The 19,525-nt window shown below is 38.7% G+C and overlaps 1 protein-coding gene across 1 annotated transcript in view; it reads left to right on the forward strand.

Moving 5' to 3' along the window:
* atp10b (ATPase phospholipid transporting 10B) overlaps positions 1-19,052 on the forward strand; it is a 47,202-nt gene extending 28,150 nt beyond the window's left edge. The window contains exons 9-21 of the mRNA XM_056250283.1: positions 2,038-2,187; positions 4,596-5,130; positions 5,652-5,758; positions 5,850-5,976; positions 7,346-7,530; positions 9,538-9,838; positions 9,961-10,037; positions 12,174-12,299; positions 13,682-13,882; positions 16,318-16,398; positions 16,487-16,591; positions 17,858-18,045; positions 18,837-19,052. Coding sequence (XP_056106258.1) covers positions 2,038-2,187; positions 4,596-5,130; positions 5,652-5,758; positions 5,850-5,976; positions 7,346-7,530; positions 9,538-9,838; positions 9,961-10,037; positions 12,174-12,299; positions 13,682-13,882; positions 16,318-16,398; positions 16,487-16,591; positions 17,858-18,045; positions 18,837-19,023 — 2,370 coding nt within the window. The 3' untranslated portion in view covers positions 19,024-19,052. The remainder of the gene's footprint in view (positions 1-2,037; positions 2,188-4,595; positions 5,131-5,651; positions 5,759-5,849; positions 5,977-7,345; positions 7,531-9,537; positions 9,839-9,960; positions 10,038-12,173; positions 12,300-13,681; positions 13,883-16,317; positions 16,399-16,486; positions 16,592-17,857; positions 18,046-18,836) is intronic.
* The last annotated feature ends 473 nt before the right edge of the window (positions 19,053-19,525 follow it).

The raw sequence follows: 19,525 nt of genomic DNA on the forward strand, positions 1-19,525 counted from the left end.
TGCTCTTTTAGTAAAAATAAAAAAGGAAGTTACTCTCACAGTGCTGAGGCGCCCAGGGGTAGCCACTGTGTGGACACACACACACACACACACACACACAAACAATAGTGCTGTGAGAACAGCAGTTGAGAGCTGCACTGCTCGCGGCCACCGCTGATCGCGCCGTCACACCAACACTGGAACAGAGATCTTCCTTGAAGTCTTCAAAGGCGTTGAATCTTTAGACATCAGTCACAGGAAACTCGCGCTCCGAAATGAAAGACGGTGGGTGCTCGCGCCCGCTTCCTGTTTTATACCCGCGCTGCGGGGCGGGGGCGCGTGACGCGTTCACGCACGCCAACGTTCATTGGCTTGTTCTTAGATACTCGAAGTTGATAGGGCTCCCTGAAGTGATCCCCTAACGTCGTCACGTCGACGTCACGTCGAACGTGAGCGACTGAAGGGGAACAAATTAGTTCACTTCGGAAAAATAGTATTCAAACTGGAGAAGGACCACCATCGCAGATGCTATTACTGGCTCTCATAATAAGAAAAACCGTATGTAATTACTATATATAATATTTTTTCAAAATGCTGTGCAAATATGTACCCGATTAAGGTGAATTAAAATGCAGCCTTATTAATGAGCAAAACGTTTGGGTGTTAAGCGCACTATTTACGCGTGGCTGGGAGCAGGTGTAGATTTCTTGTGTACCAACTAACACAGACATCCCAAGTCTCCCGGAAGTTCCGGGAGTCTCCCGCATATTTCTAGCGTCTCCCTGATGCCCGCAAATTAGTTCAAATCTCCCGGAATCTAGAGCGAGATAGAACATACTGCACGCAGAGCCGTTGAAAAACTCATATTTAACGGCTCTGACTGCGCGCATAGTCGCGCATGACATCTCCGTGCGCAGAGAGCGAGAGACCTTGCGAGTGTGCCTAACCCTAACCTAGTCAACCCGACACCCCCCCCCCCCCCCCCCACCCCCCCCCCCCCCCCGGTCAACAATTGGGTCGACTGCCCCCCCGCCGCCAGTCACCAAGATATACCTCCCTGAAATGACTTCTTGCAGGTTGGGAAGTCTGCTAACATTTGGAAAATACGAACATTTTAATGAATCCGAAAATTTACACCAGAACCACTTTACACACGATTTACACAAAAATTCGTTCTGCTCGTGTTTCATGAATGAGACCCATTATGTCTAGAGAGGGGGAGCTGGATGTCACTTGACATTGCAGTGTAAATTAAATTTGGCAGGTGGATATTTTTTTATATAAAGCATTTGGATTTGTTTAGGCTTATATAATGGGCCTTTTCTTTGTACTAGCAAAATCTGGCAACACAAATGAGGCTCTAGTCTAGTTTTTCCTGTGCATACAAAAAGAGAAACATGCGCATTTAAATAAGCCATTAATAACTAGTCCTTCAGTTTGGTTCTGTAACACCGCAGACAATTTTTGTAAATGCAGTTGTCACTACCTGAATTTTTCAGGAGTTAATTCTGTTGTAGAATGCAGTTGTCACTCCCATAAACTACTGAACTCCGTGCATACAGTACGGGATTAAGCACTAAAAGGTAAACTGGCAAACCAAATTTAGCGGCAGTGTGGATGTCTTCTCAGATACCCAGTCAATAAAATGATCAATTAATGGAAATGACACCATAAATTCCCCACGGTTAAATCTTTGAATAGAGCTGAAGTGTGTAATTTCTGACGTCTCGTCCCTGACCCATCTTCCTTCCATTCCCCTGCACGCTCACGGTCTGCCCCGCAGATGGCCGAGCAGTTTGGTGTCAGTTATGAGCACAGCAATGCTGGCTCTGATCCGCTATGTTTCGATCTGTTGACATATGGGGCTGCTGGGGTGCATTAAACATGGGCTACTGATACTGTACAGATTGTCTCGCGTCCCGCTGCCTCCTCGTATGACGTTGCGTATTTTGTTGTTGTATGATCGTGTCATTTTCCACCTATGGAAACATACCACATGGTCTTGCTGTGAATGATGTAATCGGATACGCGCCTAACCATTCATATTTCCTCAAACAGGAAACAGTGGTGGTTCCAGACAGGAAGCTGATGCTGGAGGTGGACCGTCAGATGGCGAGCATCCTGAGCGGGCCCTACCTGGACTTTTTTCTGGCTTTGGCCATCTGCAACACAGTTGTGGTTTCCACAGTGACGGCCCAGAGACAGAGGGTGAGAGCGTGCGACGGCACTGACCTTGCTGGAGCCGAGAGGGTTGGGGGATCTGACTCACAACGCAAAAACTGCCCTCATGTCAAAACAATAACAATAATAGCCCACCATGTAAATTATGTAAATTAGTACCTGTGGCCGCAGACTCGTTGCCCAGAGATATTTTATTACTGCCCCTGCATGACTAATTTTTCTTTGGCTAGTGCTTCGCACCCCAGTGGTATGTTTTGTAATTACTACATTTTAATTCTCAAGCAAGCGCCAATGGCTCACTTGGTGGAGGCAATTAGATTTTTCATCAGTCGGGCGGACGGCGTCCCCCAAGTCCACCCCACACGTCTGTAATGAGTTGAGTCTGAGAGAGAAGTTTAGCGTAGCTGAGTATCCTTCACTGCTGGTCAGTGCTAATTTCCCAAATTGCACTTGAGGACCCCGAGCAAAGTACTTTGTCCAGGGTAGAAATTATATTTGGCCTCAGACCTGTAGCACTGAGACGTTCAAAGACATTGGGTCAACGTTAATTAAGTTGATTACCAATGGAGCATGATTGTATCACCCTGGGTCCATCTCAACTTAAGAGGCAGTCACAATGTACGCAGATCCACAGTACCTGAAGAACTAGATTATTAGAGCGTTTCAATATTTGCAATGTATTTCAGTTTTATCATAATTAGCAGAACACAGTTATACAGAAAATCTGATTTAACTGATTCATTTCCGAAATGGATTTTTACCATTGATTTAAAATAACCGTGACTTAAGCCCTATTCGCACGGGATTAGTATTATCTGGTGACATATAGTAATTTGTAATAATTGCGGAGTTTGTCTGTGATCTTAATCCCGTGCGAATCGACCATGTCTGTAATTTGTAAAGTAAAAATTCCCCCGCAAATTACAGGCCTACTATATTTCGCCGAACACAGAGATCCTGTGATAATATTAGTCCCGCGCGAATCGGCATACTGTGATTTGGCCGGATCGTATATCATTTTTTCAAGGCTTTTGTTTCATGTGCGCCTTTTTATCCATCTTTCGCGAAGAATGGAGGCTGGTTTGGAGTGTTTTGATAGTATTTTGGGTGCTGGGTCATATCGCAACTACACAATTTGCAGAAAGTGAAAGCTGAAAATCATCAGAAGAGCAAAAACAAAACGAATGATTAGATGAAGATGAATGACATGTATAGCAGCATGCGGTAAGGAACTTTATTCTGTTTATGTCATAATATATCATCTAGACCTATAACGAAAAGAAATTTCCAAGCCTATTGACGTCATATCCGGGAGATAAGTCAGTAAATTCGAGTAAAATCACAGGCTTCGGTTATCCCGTGCGAATGCGCCACACGAAATTCAGATGTGGCGGGGTAATTTTTAAATCACACGAGGTCCCCAGATAATACTAATCCCGTGCGGTGCAAATAAATACTACTTCTACAGCTCTATTTGCAGAAAATCGATTTGTAATTTTACAAGTAATCAATACACACTACCATTCGGGGTTAGTACAATTTTTGGCTGCATTTATTTGATCGAAAGTAGCCTACTTAAAAAAATAATATTGTGAAATTTTATTTCAATTTAAAATAACTTTTCTATGTTAATATAATAAATGTCATTTATTCCTGTGATGCAAAGCTGAATTTTCAACATCATTACTTCAGATTAAGTGTTACATGATCCTTAAGAAATCATTCTAATATGCTGATGTTGTCAATGTTGGAAACTGCTTAATATATTTGTGGAAACCTTGATACATTTTTCAAGGTCAAAAGAACATAATTTATTTGAAATAGTAATATTTTGTAACATTATAAATGTATTTAATGTCTCTTTCGGTCAATTTAATGCATCCTTGGTCAATAAAAGTAGTAATTTCTTTTTTTTTAAATCGTACTGATAACAAACTTTTGAACGCTGATCTAATATTTCACTGCACATCCAACTTGCACATGCATTGTTAAGAAAGAATAAGGCTGTGTTCAAAAAGCATGCATGCTATACTATGCATGCTATTTCTGTAACATGTATAGGGCCTACTAAGCACAGAATGAGACATAGCTACTGCATTTGTCTAAAAGTGTAGTGTACAATAGATCCCAATGCACTGCATGGGTACTGTACACCACTATGCAATGCACTTGTGAAATAACATTAGCCATAGTTTTTTTACTTCTTCCTTGATTCATCATTTGAACAGACAATTAAGCAAACTCAAAATAAAAATAGCCTTATTTATTTCAGATGTGATAACTCTACTCACTAAATTGACATGCAACTTGGCAAGGTCTTACATCAAAAAGATTCATAATGCAATAATAAGGCAGTTATAATGCGGTAATAATGCAGTCAGCAGTATTCTAGTATACAGAATCTATCACGCAAATAAATGTATGTACTTTTCCAGGTCAAAGAGCGCAGTAACTCTGCATACTCCGGTGGTTCATTTCATATTATGGGACAGTGGTTCAGAAAGGGTTCCCTGAGGAACGTTTTCAGCTCCATGAAGTTCTTCAAGAGAGGCAGGGAGACACTCGCGGATCCTTTCGCCAAAGATGAAGACGAGCCTGACCTGTTTCACAGCGCCGATGTCTCAGACTCAACCACAGGGCAGAAGGTCATCTCAAGTGAAAGTGAGGTTAAACGCAGTCTGTCTAGCACAGAGGAGGTGTGTTATGAGGCCCACAGCCCAGATGAGGCCGCTCTGATACATGCAGCAAAGGCTTATGGGTTCACCATGGTGGAACGCACTCCTTATTACGTGACCGTCAAGCTGCCTGATGATACGCTGCTGAAGTTTGAGGTGTTGGACGTCCTGACCTTTGACTCGACCCGGAGGAGGATGTCCATAATAGTACGACACCCACACACCAATGAAATCATCATGTATACTAAAGGAGCTGATTCAGCCATCATGGAAAGACTGGGGAACGTTTTTTCAAGTGAGCATGAAAGACTCAGAATCATTTAGATTGGGCCATTCCTGATCAAATATTGTGTGATATTGTGAAATATTATTGCAATTTAAAAATGCTCTTTTCTATTTGACTATATTTGAAAATGTCATTTATTCCTGATACAAAGCTGAAATTTCAGCATCATTAGATTTTTTTCTTTCAACTTAAGGAAATAAATAAATTATAGAAAATGTTTTTTTTTAAATCTTTAAGAAATTATCATTTACTTAAACTCTTAAAAAAAATATATATTTTTTATTCATGGAACACAAATAGAGAAAAAACTTAAAAGATGCTGATGAATGACAATCTCCAAAAAAACACATGATAATAATGTTCCATATGGCTTGTGCACTATTCCAAGTCTCCTACACATCATATGATATTATGATAGTGAAGTACAGGCAAAAAAATTATTCATGAAAATCCTCCAGCATTGAAATATGTTGTAATTGAATTGTCAATGTGGCAGATTTGAATGTAAGTGTGTCGTTTGTTTTCCACAGATATGTCACAAGTGGATAATGTTGCGAAGCAAATTGCTGTAAAAACTCAAAAAGACCTTGATATGTACGCCAGGGATGGATTACGAACGCTGTGCTTTGCCAAAAAGGTAGAAGTTTTGCAGAATGTAGTAAGGCTAAATCTATCTGAAAACAGTTTAACAGTCTTGCTCATGAAAAGCTCTGTGTTTTTCTCTGAAGGTTATCAGTGAAAAGGAGTTCAAGGCCTGGTTTGCTATCAGACAGGAGGCATTGTCAGCCATTGATGAGAAAGAAGAGCGTCTTATGGACACTGCAACCTACATAGAGAACAACTTCACTCTGCTGGGTACAGTCAAGGACTACTAATGAGTGTCATCCTAAACTTCCATAAAACATCCAATGTCACAGTGTCATTGAAAACATGTTAAAGTATTGAGAGTTTTGTGACATGGAATACATTTTGTAAGGGATAGTTCACCCAAAAATGAAAATTCTGTCATTAATTACTCACCCTCATGTCGTTCCAAACCTGCAAGACTTTTGTTCATCTTCGAAACACAAATGTAGATCTTTTTGATGAAATCGGAGCGATTTCTGTCCATCCATTAGCAGTTACGCAACGACCACTTTGACGCTTCAAAAAGTTCATGAAGAGATCGTAAAACGAATCCATATGAATCGGTTTAGTCAACATTTTCTAAAGAGACGCGATCGCTTTATCTGATGAACAGTTTGAAATTAGGCTTTTATTCAAATATAAACATTGATCAACTCACACATCAGTTGTGGTGAACGGAAAATAAATCATGTTTGCTTGACGTGTGAGAACCAATGAGGTTTATTCTCGTGTTACGCATCACGTTTGAGCTTCTGCAAGAACCAATGAGGTTCATTCTCGTGTTACGCATCACGTTTGAGCTTCAGCAAGAACCAATGAGGTTCATTCTCGTGTTACGCAGCACGTTTGAGCTTTAGGAAGAACCAATGAGGTTTATTCTCGTGTTACGCAGCACGTTTGAGCTTCAGCAAGAACCAATGAGGTTCATTCTCGTGTTACGCAGCACGTTTGAGCTTTAGGAAGAACCAATGAGGTTCATTCTCGTGTTACGCAGCACGTTTGAGCTTCAGCAAGAACCAATGAGGTTCATTCTCGTGTTACGCAGCACGTTTGAGCTTCAGCAAGAACCAATGAGGTTCATTCTCGTGTTACGCATCACGTTTGAGCTTCAGCTAGAACCAATGAGGTTCATTCTCGTGTTACGCAGCACGTTTGAGCTTCAGCAAGAACCAATGAGGTTCATTCTCGTGTGTTATGGAGCACGTTTGAGTTTCTGTTCTCGCACGTCAAGCAGGTTTGTTTGAGCTTCATTTCATGTTCACTGATTAATATTTATGTAAATTATATGTGAAAAGCCTAAATTAAATCTGTTCATCATATAAAGAGATCGTGTCTCTTTTGGACTAAACCGCTCAATTCATATGGATTAGTTTTACTATCTCTTTATAAACTTTTTGAAGCGTCAAAGTGGTAGTTGCGTACCTGTCAATGGAGGGACAGAAATCTCTCAGATTTCATCAAAAAGATCTTGATTTGTGTTCTGAAGATGAGCGAAACTCATACAGGTTTGAAACGACATGAGGGTGAGTAAATGATGAGAGAATTTTGATTTTTGTGTGAACTAACCCTTTAATCCATTTAATTCTTATGCCCACAGGGGCAACCGGCATTGAGGACCGTCTCCAAGAAAATGTCCCAGAAACCATCCAGGCTCTGAGACGGGCTGGCATGCAGGTGTGGGTGCTGACAGGGGACAAACCTGAGACGGCTATCAACATCGCATACTCCTGCAAGCTGCTAGACCAAGAAGACCTGGTGTTCACCTTCAGCACAAACAGGAAGGTAGTTGATCTGACACTGTGCCATTCGGTGCCAACTAACTAATGCTTTTATAACTGAGCAGACCAGACACTCCTTCCAATGATTTGACCTCCATTAGTCAACCAGCTTCATTAAAAAGATTATGCTCGCATTAACATACTTAAATAGAGTCTTTTCAACAGGATCAACCATATCCCATATCTCAATATGAGCATGTTGATGGTTTTTCATGTGTTTGGGATTTAAAACACTGAACCCGCACAAAAGGAAAAGGGTTAATTGGTTTATCTGGGACAACAGAGTCTTCAGTGTTACACAGTTTCATCCCCTCAAGAGTGAAGTTCTACATAGCGTGTTCAAACACATAAATGCGCTTGCAATAATTTGTCAGATATGCTGTTTTTCATTTCATGTCTGCCTGAGTCTGTGTTCAAGAGAGCTGAGAAAAAGTGCATTCACCATTCTGAATGCCTCATATTGCTGCTCTGTAATCCCATTTTCACACTTCTGAGGAGGGCAGGAAACTGTTCTAGTTTCATTTCAACATTAAATCCCTTACTGAAGACTTTCACATATTGTTTCACACACATTTTATGAAATCCCTTATCTTATGCATCTAAAACCTTCTCTTTCTGTTGTCTAAGTAGTGTTTTTTTTTAAAGTACACAATTTATTTGTCATCATCTTGTATATTAGTTCATTCCCGAAATAGAAATCTGTGTGGAAGATGATAGACTCATAAGCCATTTATGTAACAGTGAAATGGGCAGCAACTGAAATTTAATTTTGACATGACTTTAACCTAGATATATTCTCAAACCAGTCACGTTATGTATAACATATAGCAGTGAAGTATGGGGTGCCTCATGACATTGTGATGTCACAACTCATGAATATTAATTAGGTCATGCTGTCATTGCAAGATAGCCTGTCCATTCACGTAATCTCATTTTAAATAAGATTTGCAATGCTGCCCAACTTGATGTGACATCATGTTCCACAATGCACATGTGATAACAAGACAGCTGTAGTTTTCAGAGCCAGATGCTGCAGTTGATCTTCACGACAAACTGAAGGCCTGATGGAAAATGAATAACTCATTGGCTTAGAACATCCGTCATATTTTTGGCTTGTCTAAAATGTTATTTCATTTAAACTAAAAATGGATGTAAAAGAATACAATATAGTAGTTAAAACACCCAAAAGTTTGGGGTCAAGGTGATTTTAAAAAAATAAATTAATAATTTTATTTACCGTAGTAAGGATGCATTCAATTGATTAAAAGGGACAGTAAAAAATGTATAATGTTACAAAAGATTTTCATTTCAAATAAATGCTGTTCTTTTGAACTTTCTAATCATGAAAGAATCCTGCAAAAAAAAAAAAAAAAAATGAAGCATTTGAACTCAAAATTGATAATAATCAGAAATGTTTCTTGAGCAGCAAATCAGTATATCAGAATGATTTCTGAAGGATCATGCGACACTGAAGGCTGGAGAAATGATGCTGAAAATTCACAGGAATAAATTAGTCTACATTTTAAAATATATTAAAATAGAAAACTATGGAAGCTTGTTTCCACTACGGAATAAAACAATTTAAAAGATAATTGTGACTTTTACTTTTAGTCCAATTATAACTCGCAATTCTGACTTTATAACTCAAAATTGCAGGTATATATATATATATATATCAAGCAATTCTGTGAAAAAAAAGTTACCTTTTTATTTTTTATTCTTTGGCAGAAACAAGCTTCCATTGAAAACAGTTATTTTAAATTGCAATAATATTTCACACGGTTATTGTTTACAGTATTTTTGAGCCTTGGTGAGCATAAGAGACTTCTTTCAAAAAAATCTTACAGACCCCAAACTTTTGAACGGTAGTGTACACTGAATTACCTGTTCGTCATTTACATAATCAGGTTAAAGTATTGCAAACGCATCCATTCCACTGCAATAAATAATGTGGATGTAGTTTATGTTTTTGAAGTTCAAATACTAACACAATCCTTGTTATATATTGCAGTCTTTGTGTAAAATGAGGTTAGAGGACACACTGGGAGAGGTGCGACGGAGTTCCCTGTCACCCGCAGGAGAAGTCCAGTTCAGGGGCAATAACTCCGCGTTTACGCTGACGGAGCACAGTATCGGGCTGGTGATAGATGGGCCGACTCTGAGCATGGCCATGTCAGACGACCTGGTGGAGCAGTTTGTGGAGCTTTGCAAACACTGTCGTGCGGTGCTTTGCTGTCGAGTGACGCCGCTGCAGAAGAGCAGTGTGGTCAAACTCATACGGCAGAAACTGAGGGTCATGACCCTCGCTATAGGTAATGAAACCTTTGATTTGAGGTGGATGGGTTTATGAAATCATTTATAAGATTACTTTTGTGCAGGTTTGTGAAGTACATTGGTTTTCTGTTGTGATACATTATGATTTGTGTCGATTTAGGTGACGGCGCCAATGATGTGAACATGATTCAAGCTGCAGATGTTGGCATTGGGGTTTCTGGACAAGAGGGAATGCAGGTTTGTGTTTTTGTGTTTTGTAACCCACTCCCTGGTGAAGTTAAGGCACTGAAATGTATCAATCAATAAGACCTTCATTTTTAAAGAGGGATTTTCTGATTGACTGGATCAGGTGTGTTTTAAGTCTCCATTGTGATCGATGTTTCTTTCGTATTGTGACGAATATCTGAGTGAAACAGCTTCCTGAATGAGAAAAAAAAATGAGGGAGGGGCACGTTAACATTTTTAAAGCGCCGCCATTATGCTATTCTAAAGGTTCCTAATTTTGCTTTAGAGTCTCCTACAACAGGTTTACATCCATTAAAAGCACTTTAATTTTTTCATAATATACATTGGACATCACCACATTTTGCAATGATTCTCAAATGACTCGTTGGATGATTCGGTCTCTCTAAATCCCTCCTTTCCGTGAGCTTACACTGTTCTGATTGGCCAGATTGCCCAGTCTGTTGTGATTGGTCTACTGCTAACAACGTGTTTCAGAAGCTAATCGCTCATTACCATAACTGAACTTCAGCTCCAGAGGCTTCCTCGGTCCTCAGAGATTGTACACACTGTACAGTCAGTCAGTCAAGTCAAGTCGCAGCTCTAGAATAAAGTCATTTTTGATTGATTCATTTCCGTTGTAAAAGTCCTTAGTTATTAACTTAGGGGCCGCTTACTGCACACCGCCCTCAACCGAAAACTGAAAACTTTTAAGGCGTTCCGGCCGTTCATTTACACAACAATGGTGTTTGGTGGCCTGAGAACGCAAACTTTGAAATAGGTTTTTTAAAATTACTTTGAAACAAGTTTAGAAAACGATACCGTTATCATCTCAAAAACGTGAATCTGTGAAAACAGTGATGGCATCCACACGCATACTACGTTTAGTCAATAGGTATGCACGTTTGAATGCTTATTTGCGTGGGTGCGTAGTCTTTCTTTACAAAGTGACATCGCCAAATTACAAGTTTACGCGGATCCATGTGAACGGGAATCCCCCTGACAACAGTTTTCATCTGTACAGAGGGAAAGGGGAGGGGGGAGGCCGAGGAGGCCGAGGAGGCCGAGGAGGCCGAGGAGGGGATAGTCAGATGGACGTCGCTTTTACCATATCAATGCGAGCAGGAGTCTGATGATGAAACATTGGAAGAACTAGTTATTCAACCCGAACCTCCATCGCAAGGACGACTTGAGCAGGACGTTTCTCAGTGATGCACTACTCAGTTTGTCGACATTATGAGATTAACAAGTTTATATCCATCAACAAACCGATGTGTATATTTCAAATTTATTGCGGGAACTGTACCATTAACTATATCAATAACAGCTCATACATTAGCCGAGCACTAACGTGAATGACTAATGTAACATTAAAGTTTGCAAAAAAGAATGCACAATTTGCATGACATCATGACTTTGCGTAAACATACACGCCACTTTCAAGTCAAGTGGCGTGTTATCTATACGCATTTTGAGCTATCCGCGTGTATGTCCACGGCGAAATCTTTTGCGTGTATGTCTACGCCATTAAATGTCCGAGTGATTCTGCGTGTATGTGTACGCCGTTAAATGTCCGAGCGAAACGAAGCAAAATCTATATCTACATCTGTGGAGCGATATTTCTTTTCCTAGGATGGTAGGAGAAGACTCATAAATGGTATGGTTTAAGGGACAGGGTTGGTGTAGGTCATATATTTATATATACATAATACAGTAATGTAATGTTAAGTCAAAGGCGTTGATAAACACGCTGAAAAGCGATTATGCGTGTTGATAGCACGCCAAAAATGGAAATACGAATTGGCGTGTCATACGTACGCCATTTCATGAGATCAGTCTGCAATTAGAATAAAACAGGTTAGTTATGACAAAACAGGTTATTTTGTTGTTGTTGTTGTTGTTCAAAAGGAGAGCCTCTGTTCTTTCTTTGGATATATTGCATGTTCAGATATTCGGGCCATGAAAGTTTTATGAAAATGATTAAAAATGCTGGCGGTCGCTGGCAATTTAAAAAAAAAAAACACTGGTGGGAAAGAGTTAAAAATATTATACTGATGCGAACAAATAAATCATTTATAATAAACATTCCATAAGAAAAGAACTGTCAGTTTAGAATTCATGGTGACTTTAAGTGCTGTGTTTGTCTTGCAGGCCGTCATGGCCAGTGATTTTGCCATCACTCGCTTTAAACACCTGCAAAGACTGCTGCTGGTTCACGGACACTGGTGCTACTCAAGACTGGCCAATATGGTCATCTATTTCTTCTACAAGAATGTGGTAATTATCACCATGGCAACCAATTTTGTTACATTTGTATAAGAAATGAGTGGCGCTTGACTTGAGCGATTAAGCAACCACCTAGCAACAACCTAGTAACCTCCCAAAACAACCTAGCAACAGCATAGCAATGTGCCAAAAACTCGCAGAACATCTTAGCAAACTTATAGCAACTTCCTGGCCAAACCTTAAAGGAGAACTCCGGCGCAAAATGAACCTTTGGTCTAATAAAACATTGGTACCTAGTCAACCGTTCTCAGAGATTTGTTTTCATGATAATCGAATATAAAGAGTTTTATCTCTAAAAACTGTTTAGCGTATAACGCTAGTAATGGGGGCATATAATAAGTGAAAAGAAATCGCTAGTTTATACCACTAACAAGACTCAAAATAGCCCCACACGAACACAGTGACATAATGAGGGTCCCTGCATGCAAAACGAAGCATTGAGAACTTTGTAAGTGTACAGACCGTTTAATAAGAAGATAAAGATAAAGACAGTCCACTTCGTGTATACAGACAGGAGCCATCTTTGGAAAACAGTCTCGACTAATCAAACCACGAACGACGTGCTAAGTGAGCTGAACTGTATGAATGGCCTTCGTGGTTTGATTAGTCGAGACTGTTTTCCAAAGATGGCTCCTGTCTGTATACACGAAGTGGACTGTCTTTATCTTTATCTTCTTATTAAACGGTCTGTACACTTACAAAGTTCTCAATGCTTCGTTTTGCATGCAGGGACCCTCATTATGTTACTGTGTTCGTGTGGGGCTATTTTGAGTCTTGTTAGTGGTATAAACTAGCGATTTCTTTTGACTTATTATATACCCCCATTACTAGCGTTATACGCTAAACAGTTTTTAGAGATAAAACTCTTTACATTCGATTATCATGAAAACAAATCTCAGAGAACGGTTGACTAGGTACCAATGTTTTATTAGACCAAAGGTTCATTTTGCGCCGGAGTTCTCCTTTAACATTGTTGGATTAAGTTTTTTTAACAAACAAGCACAATGCAAAGATGTAGTCTACTAAGTGTAATAATACCAGTTTTACATGTGAATATTAACATTTGCACTATTTTTTTAAACTCAAAATACATAGACTGAGAAGGGGGGACTGTTAGCAGGGCATGTTGGCTTTAGGTCAAACTGACAAAACCAGCACAGAACATTTTTGAACCAAGTCACAAGATCCACATACTCCAAACAGACTCAACTATGATAATGATAATGATCTCTCATGCCTCCTACAATTGATTAAAGAGTATGTGTTGCACGTTGCCCGTTTAAGGGTTAAAAACACTTATGAAATATATAAGTAATTAGCATTAACACTTGTTTAACTAACATGCAATTACTAACCTGTGTTATCTCACGCAGGCGTATGTGAATCTGCTGTTCTGGTATCAGTTCTACTGTGGCTTCTCTGCCACAGCCATGATCGACTACTGGCTCATGATATTTTTCAACCTGCTCTTCACCTCGGCTCCTCCCATCATGTTTGGGATAATGGACAAAGAGGTGTCAGACTCCACTTTACTGAGCCTGCCCGAGCTCTATAAGAGAGGACAGCACTCAGAGGTGAGGAATCCCACTGTCACTCATGACAATCTATCATTACTATACCATATCGTAACTCATGTCTGCGGTAATTGGGTTAAAAGATATTTCTATTAGGAAATTCAGTAACACTTTATTTCTATGCTCCCCCAAAAAACATTCTACTGCATAACTAACTTTTGCAACTACAAGTCAGCTTAACGCCTAACCGTAACAGTCAACTACAGTCTTCTACTACAGTCTACTAATACTCTAAAGAGAGTTAGTTGACATGTACACTGAAAAAACTTTGGAGTAGGATTTACTTGAAAAAAGCTAGGCAACTTTTTTCACTCAGAAAATGCTAGTAAATTTACAACGATTTGCCAAGTAAAAACCTAAACATATTTATCAGTAGCTTTAATTAGAAATATTTAAGTAAAATTTACTTGGAATATGGAATTAAGTAAACTTTACTTAACCTAGTCAAGTGAAAGTAACAAAGAAAATAAGAAATTTTGGTAACACTTTACAATACGGGTGCCCTAATATGCATTAATTCATGTTTAACTAATGCATAGATAATCATGAGTTAATGTATGATTCATGAAGAACTAAACCATTAATTAATGATTACTGCATCAGCAACTAAGAAAGAGTCTAAATGATTAATAGATTAAGTAATACATGAATTGCTATTAATTCAATGTGTCATTGTGTATTAATTCCTTAATAACATATTTTATTAACTAATAGTCTAAATTAATGTGTTAATTACCACAATTAGTCAAAGCTATGCACTTCAACTTCCAGTTGTCTGCTTTAATTAATCATTAGCTAATGATTTGCAAAGGTATCATTATGTTATGACTTTACTTGTTGAGGCACATCGTTATTAACTAGTCATTTAGTAATTGTAGTAATTTACACATGAATTTGCACTAACAATGAAGTAATTAATCATGTATTAATGCATATTAGTGTACCTGTATTATCTGGAAGTTGAAATACAAGGCTTTGGCTCATTCTGGTAATTAACATATTAATTAACACTATTAGTTAAAAAATTAGTTATTAGGGAATTAATTAACAATTACATATTTGATTAATAACAATTCATGTATGAACTAATACATTACAGCCTCTTAATTAGTTCCTAATGTGGTAATCATTAATGAATAGCTTAGATAATCATTAGTTACACATTAATTCAGTATTATCTGTGCATTAGTTAAGCATGAATTAATGCTTATTAGTGCACCCGTATTGTAAAGTGTTACCGAAATTTTAACTTGGCTAGTTAAAGGTGCTCTAAGCGATGTCACGCGTTTTTTAGGCCAAAACATTTTTTGTCACATACAGCAAACATCTCCTCACTATCCGCTGGCTGCCTGTCCCCTGAACACACTGTAAAGAAACGCGATCTCTGTAGACAGCCCAGGCTCCACAAACAGCAACAAAAGCAAACTGCAGCGACCCGCTCCCCGAAACATAACAAACTGTTCCAGCCAATGACCAACAAGAAGGGTTTGGGGGCGGGGTTTGGGGGGTTAGTGTGCGGATGAGGAGGAGGGAGGGTCTAGCTAGCCTCCGTTTTGTTTGACAATAGATCGAACGTCAACAAGAAGTGACGTCACCCAGGATCGCTTAGAGAACCTTTAAAGGTTGAATAATATCAATTTAGTTGAAATTTCCTTTCCATTACATTCCACTCAAACAATAATATTGCATTATACCAGTATGTACTTTACTTAGAACTTTAAGTAATTTATACTACATCATGTCAGATGTTAAATATCATGTGAATGGAAAGACCTCAATACTTGGTAGAAAATACACAATGACGGTAACATTTGATGGATCGTTTTTGTGTTTGAATGTGTCATTTTGAGCAGAAAATTTACTCGAAATGTCACAAAATGGCAAGTTACTATAATCCTAACAACAAAAGCAATGATAAAACAGTGCAAATACAGTGAAAAATCAACCTCATTAATTATTCAAGGTCCAGTGCATGATGGGAACCCCAGTATCAGAAAAGTTGAGTAATTATTACTTAATTTTATTAAGTTGATATTTACGCTTTCATTTCTACTCGCTTGAATTAAGTACTGATATGGAATTTACTTAGTTTTTTTAATTCTTGCCTGAACTAACTTTTTCTTGTAAATTACATTGGGTTTTTTTTCAGTAGTATTTACTTCACCACAAAATCATTATTTACAGTGTAGTTACAAATTTACTTGTAGTTAGTAGAATGTCTAAAGTGGACCATCGAAATAAAGTGTAACTGAAAATTCATATTAGAAATTAATTACAGTGTTAGAGAATCAATTTAATTCAACCGTGGCAGTTGTAGTTATATTTTCTAAATGCGTTCAGCTATTATTTTAATAACAAATACCACCGCAAGTTACGAGTACCTAACCATGGTAAAGCATTGCATGTCTTGTGACACATTTAAACGTTTGATACAGGGCTACAGGCGTTCAACGTTTTGGATTGCAATCCTAGATGCTTTCTATCAGAGTCTAGTGTGCTTTTTTATTCCATACTGGGTAAGAACATCTGTTCAGTCTCTTGTCAGTTTCTGAATCATGTGTTTGGAGTAACTTGTTATCTGATCACTGCTTGTACTTTCTCAAGACGTACAACGGTTCAGACATCGGCATATTCTCGTTCGGCACTCCCATGAACACGGTCTCTCTGTTCACCATCATCCTGCATCTGGCCATTGAGATCAAGAGCTGGGTGAGTTTACGCTCCACTTCATCACTGCAGAACACAATCACACGGCCTCTATCATCTCACATTCACTTCGTAGAGAGCGTGGTCAGGGTACCGCCATATTTAATCTTTGACAGGAATGAAAACGAGGCTGTGAGGGATAGAATACAGTGTGTTTAGTGTATTATAATAACAATCAGATTGTTCAGCAGATGAAATGTCTTTCAGAAAAAAAATTACTTTCGGTATACAAGAACTCATTTAAAACAGCTTTTTGTGAGTCGTGAAAATTATGTGAGCTTCAAATGCAAAAAGAAAAATGCATTAAAGATGGCTTCTAATCTTGCTAAGGTCTATTGGTGCAACATTTTCTTCACTGATTATCATTTTAAAAAAATAATGATGACATTATCAATGACAACACTGATGAATCATGTTTTTAAAAGGCTCAGTTATTTGATCACTTTTGTTTTGTTCCCTGGTGCCAAATTATAATGTTAGTCAAAGTCTCTGTGATTGTTTTTGCTACTGTACCTTGGTTATGAATGGCTAGCATTTTTTGTGTGTGAAATGAGTAAGAGCATTTTTGTAAGAGCATGTTTACTTTGCCTGCATATCTTATTGTTAGTTATAAACTACCATTCAAAAGATTGGGGTCAATAAGATTTTTTTTTTTTTTAATTAAGACTTTAATTATGTACGGACACATTAAATTGACCAAAAGTGACAGTAATAACATTTATACACTTAAATGCTGTTCTTTTGAAAATTTCTATTCATCAAAAAATCCTGAACAAAATCTGTCACGGTTTCCATGGAAATATGAAGCAGCACAACTATTTTCAACATTGATAATAATAAGAAATGTTTCTTGAGCAGCAAATCATCATATTAGAATGATTTCTGAAGGATCATGTGACACTGAAGACTGGAGTAATGATGCTGAAAATTCAGCTTTACCGTCACCGTTTTAATATATATATTCATATAGAAAACAGATATTTTGAATTGTAATAGTATTTCACAATATTAGTATTTTTACTGTATTTTTTTTAATTAAATAAATGCAGTCTTACAGACCCCATTCGAATGATAGTGTATACAACCAGAATAAAAGTATGTTCTTCTAACTAGAATAATAATACAATTAGTTGATATGTGTTCATATTTGAATATTCCAAAAACAATCAATCTTTATTTGCAGCTTAATTTCAATTAATGATTTTTTTATTTTTTTTGCACATACAAAAGTATTTTTAATGAAATGACCCCTTTTTGTTGGACTTGCAGACGGCGGTGCACTGGGTGATCATGATCGGCAGTGTGCTGGTGTACTTCATCGTGACTCTGGCCTACAGCGCCATCTGTACCAGCTGCAACCCTCCCTCCAACCCCTACTGGATCATGCACAAACAAATGGCCGATCCAATGTTTTACCTCGTCTGCATTTTAACAACTGTTGTTGCTTTACTGCCAAGGTAACCAAAGTTTAGCATTACCATTATGTGTATAATAGCATCATATCAGTGATAGTGTTGTCATACATGAATAGGGTGACCATCTGGTTATTGCTCAGTTGCATGACAGTATCTGATTTTGTGTGTGAGATAAATTTACTACTATTACACTATGTAAATATAGGCTAGTTGGAAAGCCTATTTGCCATCAAGTTGGATGATAACTTTTTAAATCGTCAATAAGCTTTGTTAATTGTGACTGGCACTCAATGTGCCCAGGTTCAAGTGATGTAATTTACTCTACTGGACCTATTCACTACGGTAAATATAATGAACTGAATAACAGTATAGGTAAAAATCATAAATAGCGACGTTTATTTTCACTTTGTTAGACTATGCACTTTATTAGACTACAGGACAAAGCTCCCAATTTCAGGACTTGGTCACCCTTTACATGAACGAATGAAGTCTGGTTTCACGTTAGTGTCATAGCGCACACACAGTCTGCTCCGGTCCAGAGGCACGACATCACCGAGCGGATCATATGTGTGAATCGGCGCAGGCCAGAGAACGTTTTCGGACTCGGACCCATTTGAATTCTGCACAGTATATTTTAAAGCGAGATGGAGGAGATTAGTTGGAAACTGCGGCTTTACTGAGTTCAACAGCTCTGGCCGAGATGTGATATAAACTAAACACTATTGGCTATTTTAAAAAAGGGAAGGAGCTGTTAGATATGTCCCGCCCTGTCTTCCTGTATCCTCTTTTTCTGTTTTTTTTTTTCTCTCAACATGGCCCTATTTTTTTTCCAGGTACACCTTGCATGTCCTAAAGGGAACTCTGGCACCCTCCCCTCACCTCCGCGCACGGCAGCTCGAGCGGCTCCCCCCCTCCCATCGGGGGCCGCGGATCAGAGAGTGGCGTGGTCTCCGAGACATGTGCATTTCTCCTTCTCTCAGATCCCAGGAAAACAGCTCTTCTCCCTGCCCCAGTGCATAAAGTACACACGCCACAGTCCGGCACGCCACCCTTCCTCATGCACAGAGAATGACAATGCCGCAAAGCTTGAATTCTTCAATACACATAATTGCCAAAAGCCAAAACGGAAAGGATATTTATGTTTTGCACACATGCATGCGCTGCAGAGGGAACTTCCGGCAGCATTTGATGCCAGGTTTCGCTGTGCTCATTCACTCCAAGGAATGAAGCTGTGCTTTTCAATTTTGAATGTGCTCTTTGCTCTCACAAACCATTTGCATGATCTTCACTTGGTTCTGGGCGGCTCAGTCCACACAAGATCAATACATGCATATCATTTCTCAACGGCGTGAAAGTAATCTGTTCGTTGGATGCAGCTGAGCCTTTTCCCTTCTGCGAAACCAACTTCCTGTTGTCATGAGGACCACATTTGTATGCATTTGCGCTTTGAGCTGCTCATGTAATAATTGAGGTTTGCAGATGTTACATAATATCTTGGTTCATCAGAGCTTGTTGTGCATGC

This window comes from Rhinichthys klamathensis, unplaced genomic scaffold (assembly GCF_029890125.1).
Source record: "Rhinichthys klamathensis goyatoka isolate OS25496 unplaced genomic scaffold, OSU_Roscu_1.1 h1tg000068l_1, whole genome shotgun sequence".
In the NCBI taxonomy this organism is placed as follows: domain Eukaryota; kingdom Metazoa; phylum Chordata; class Actinopteri; order Cypriniformes; family Leuciscidae; genus Rhinichthys; species Rhinichthys klamathensis.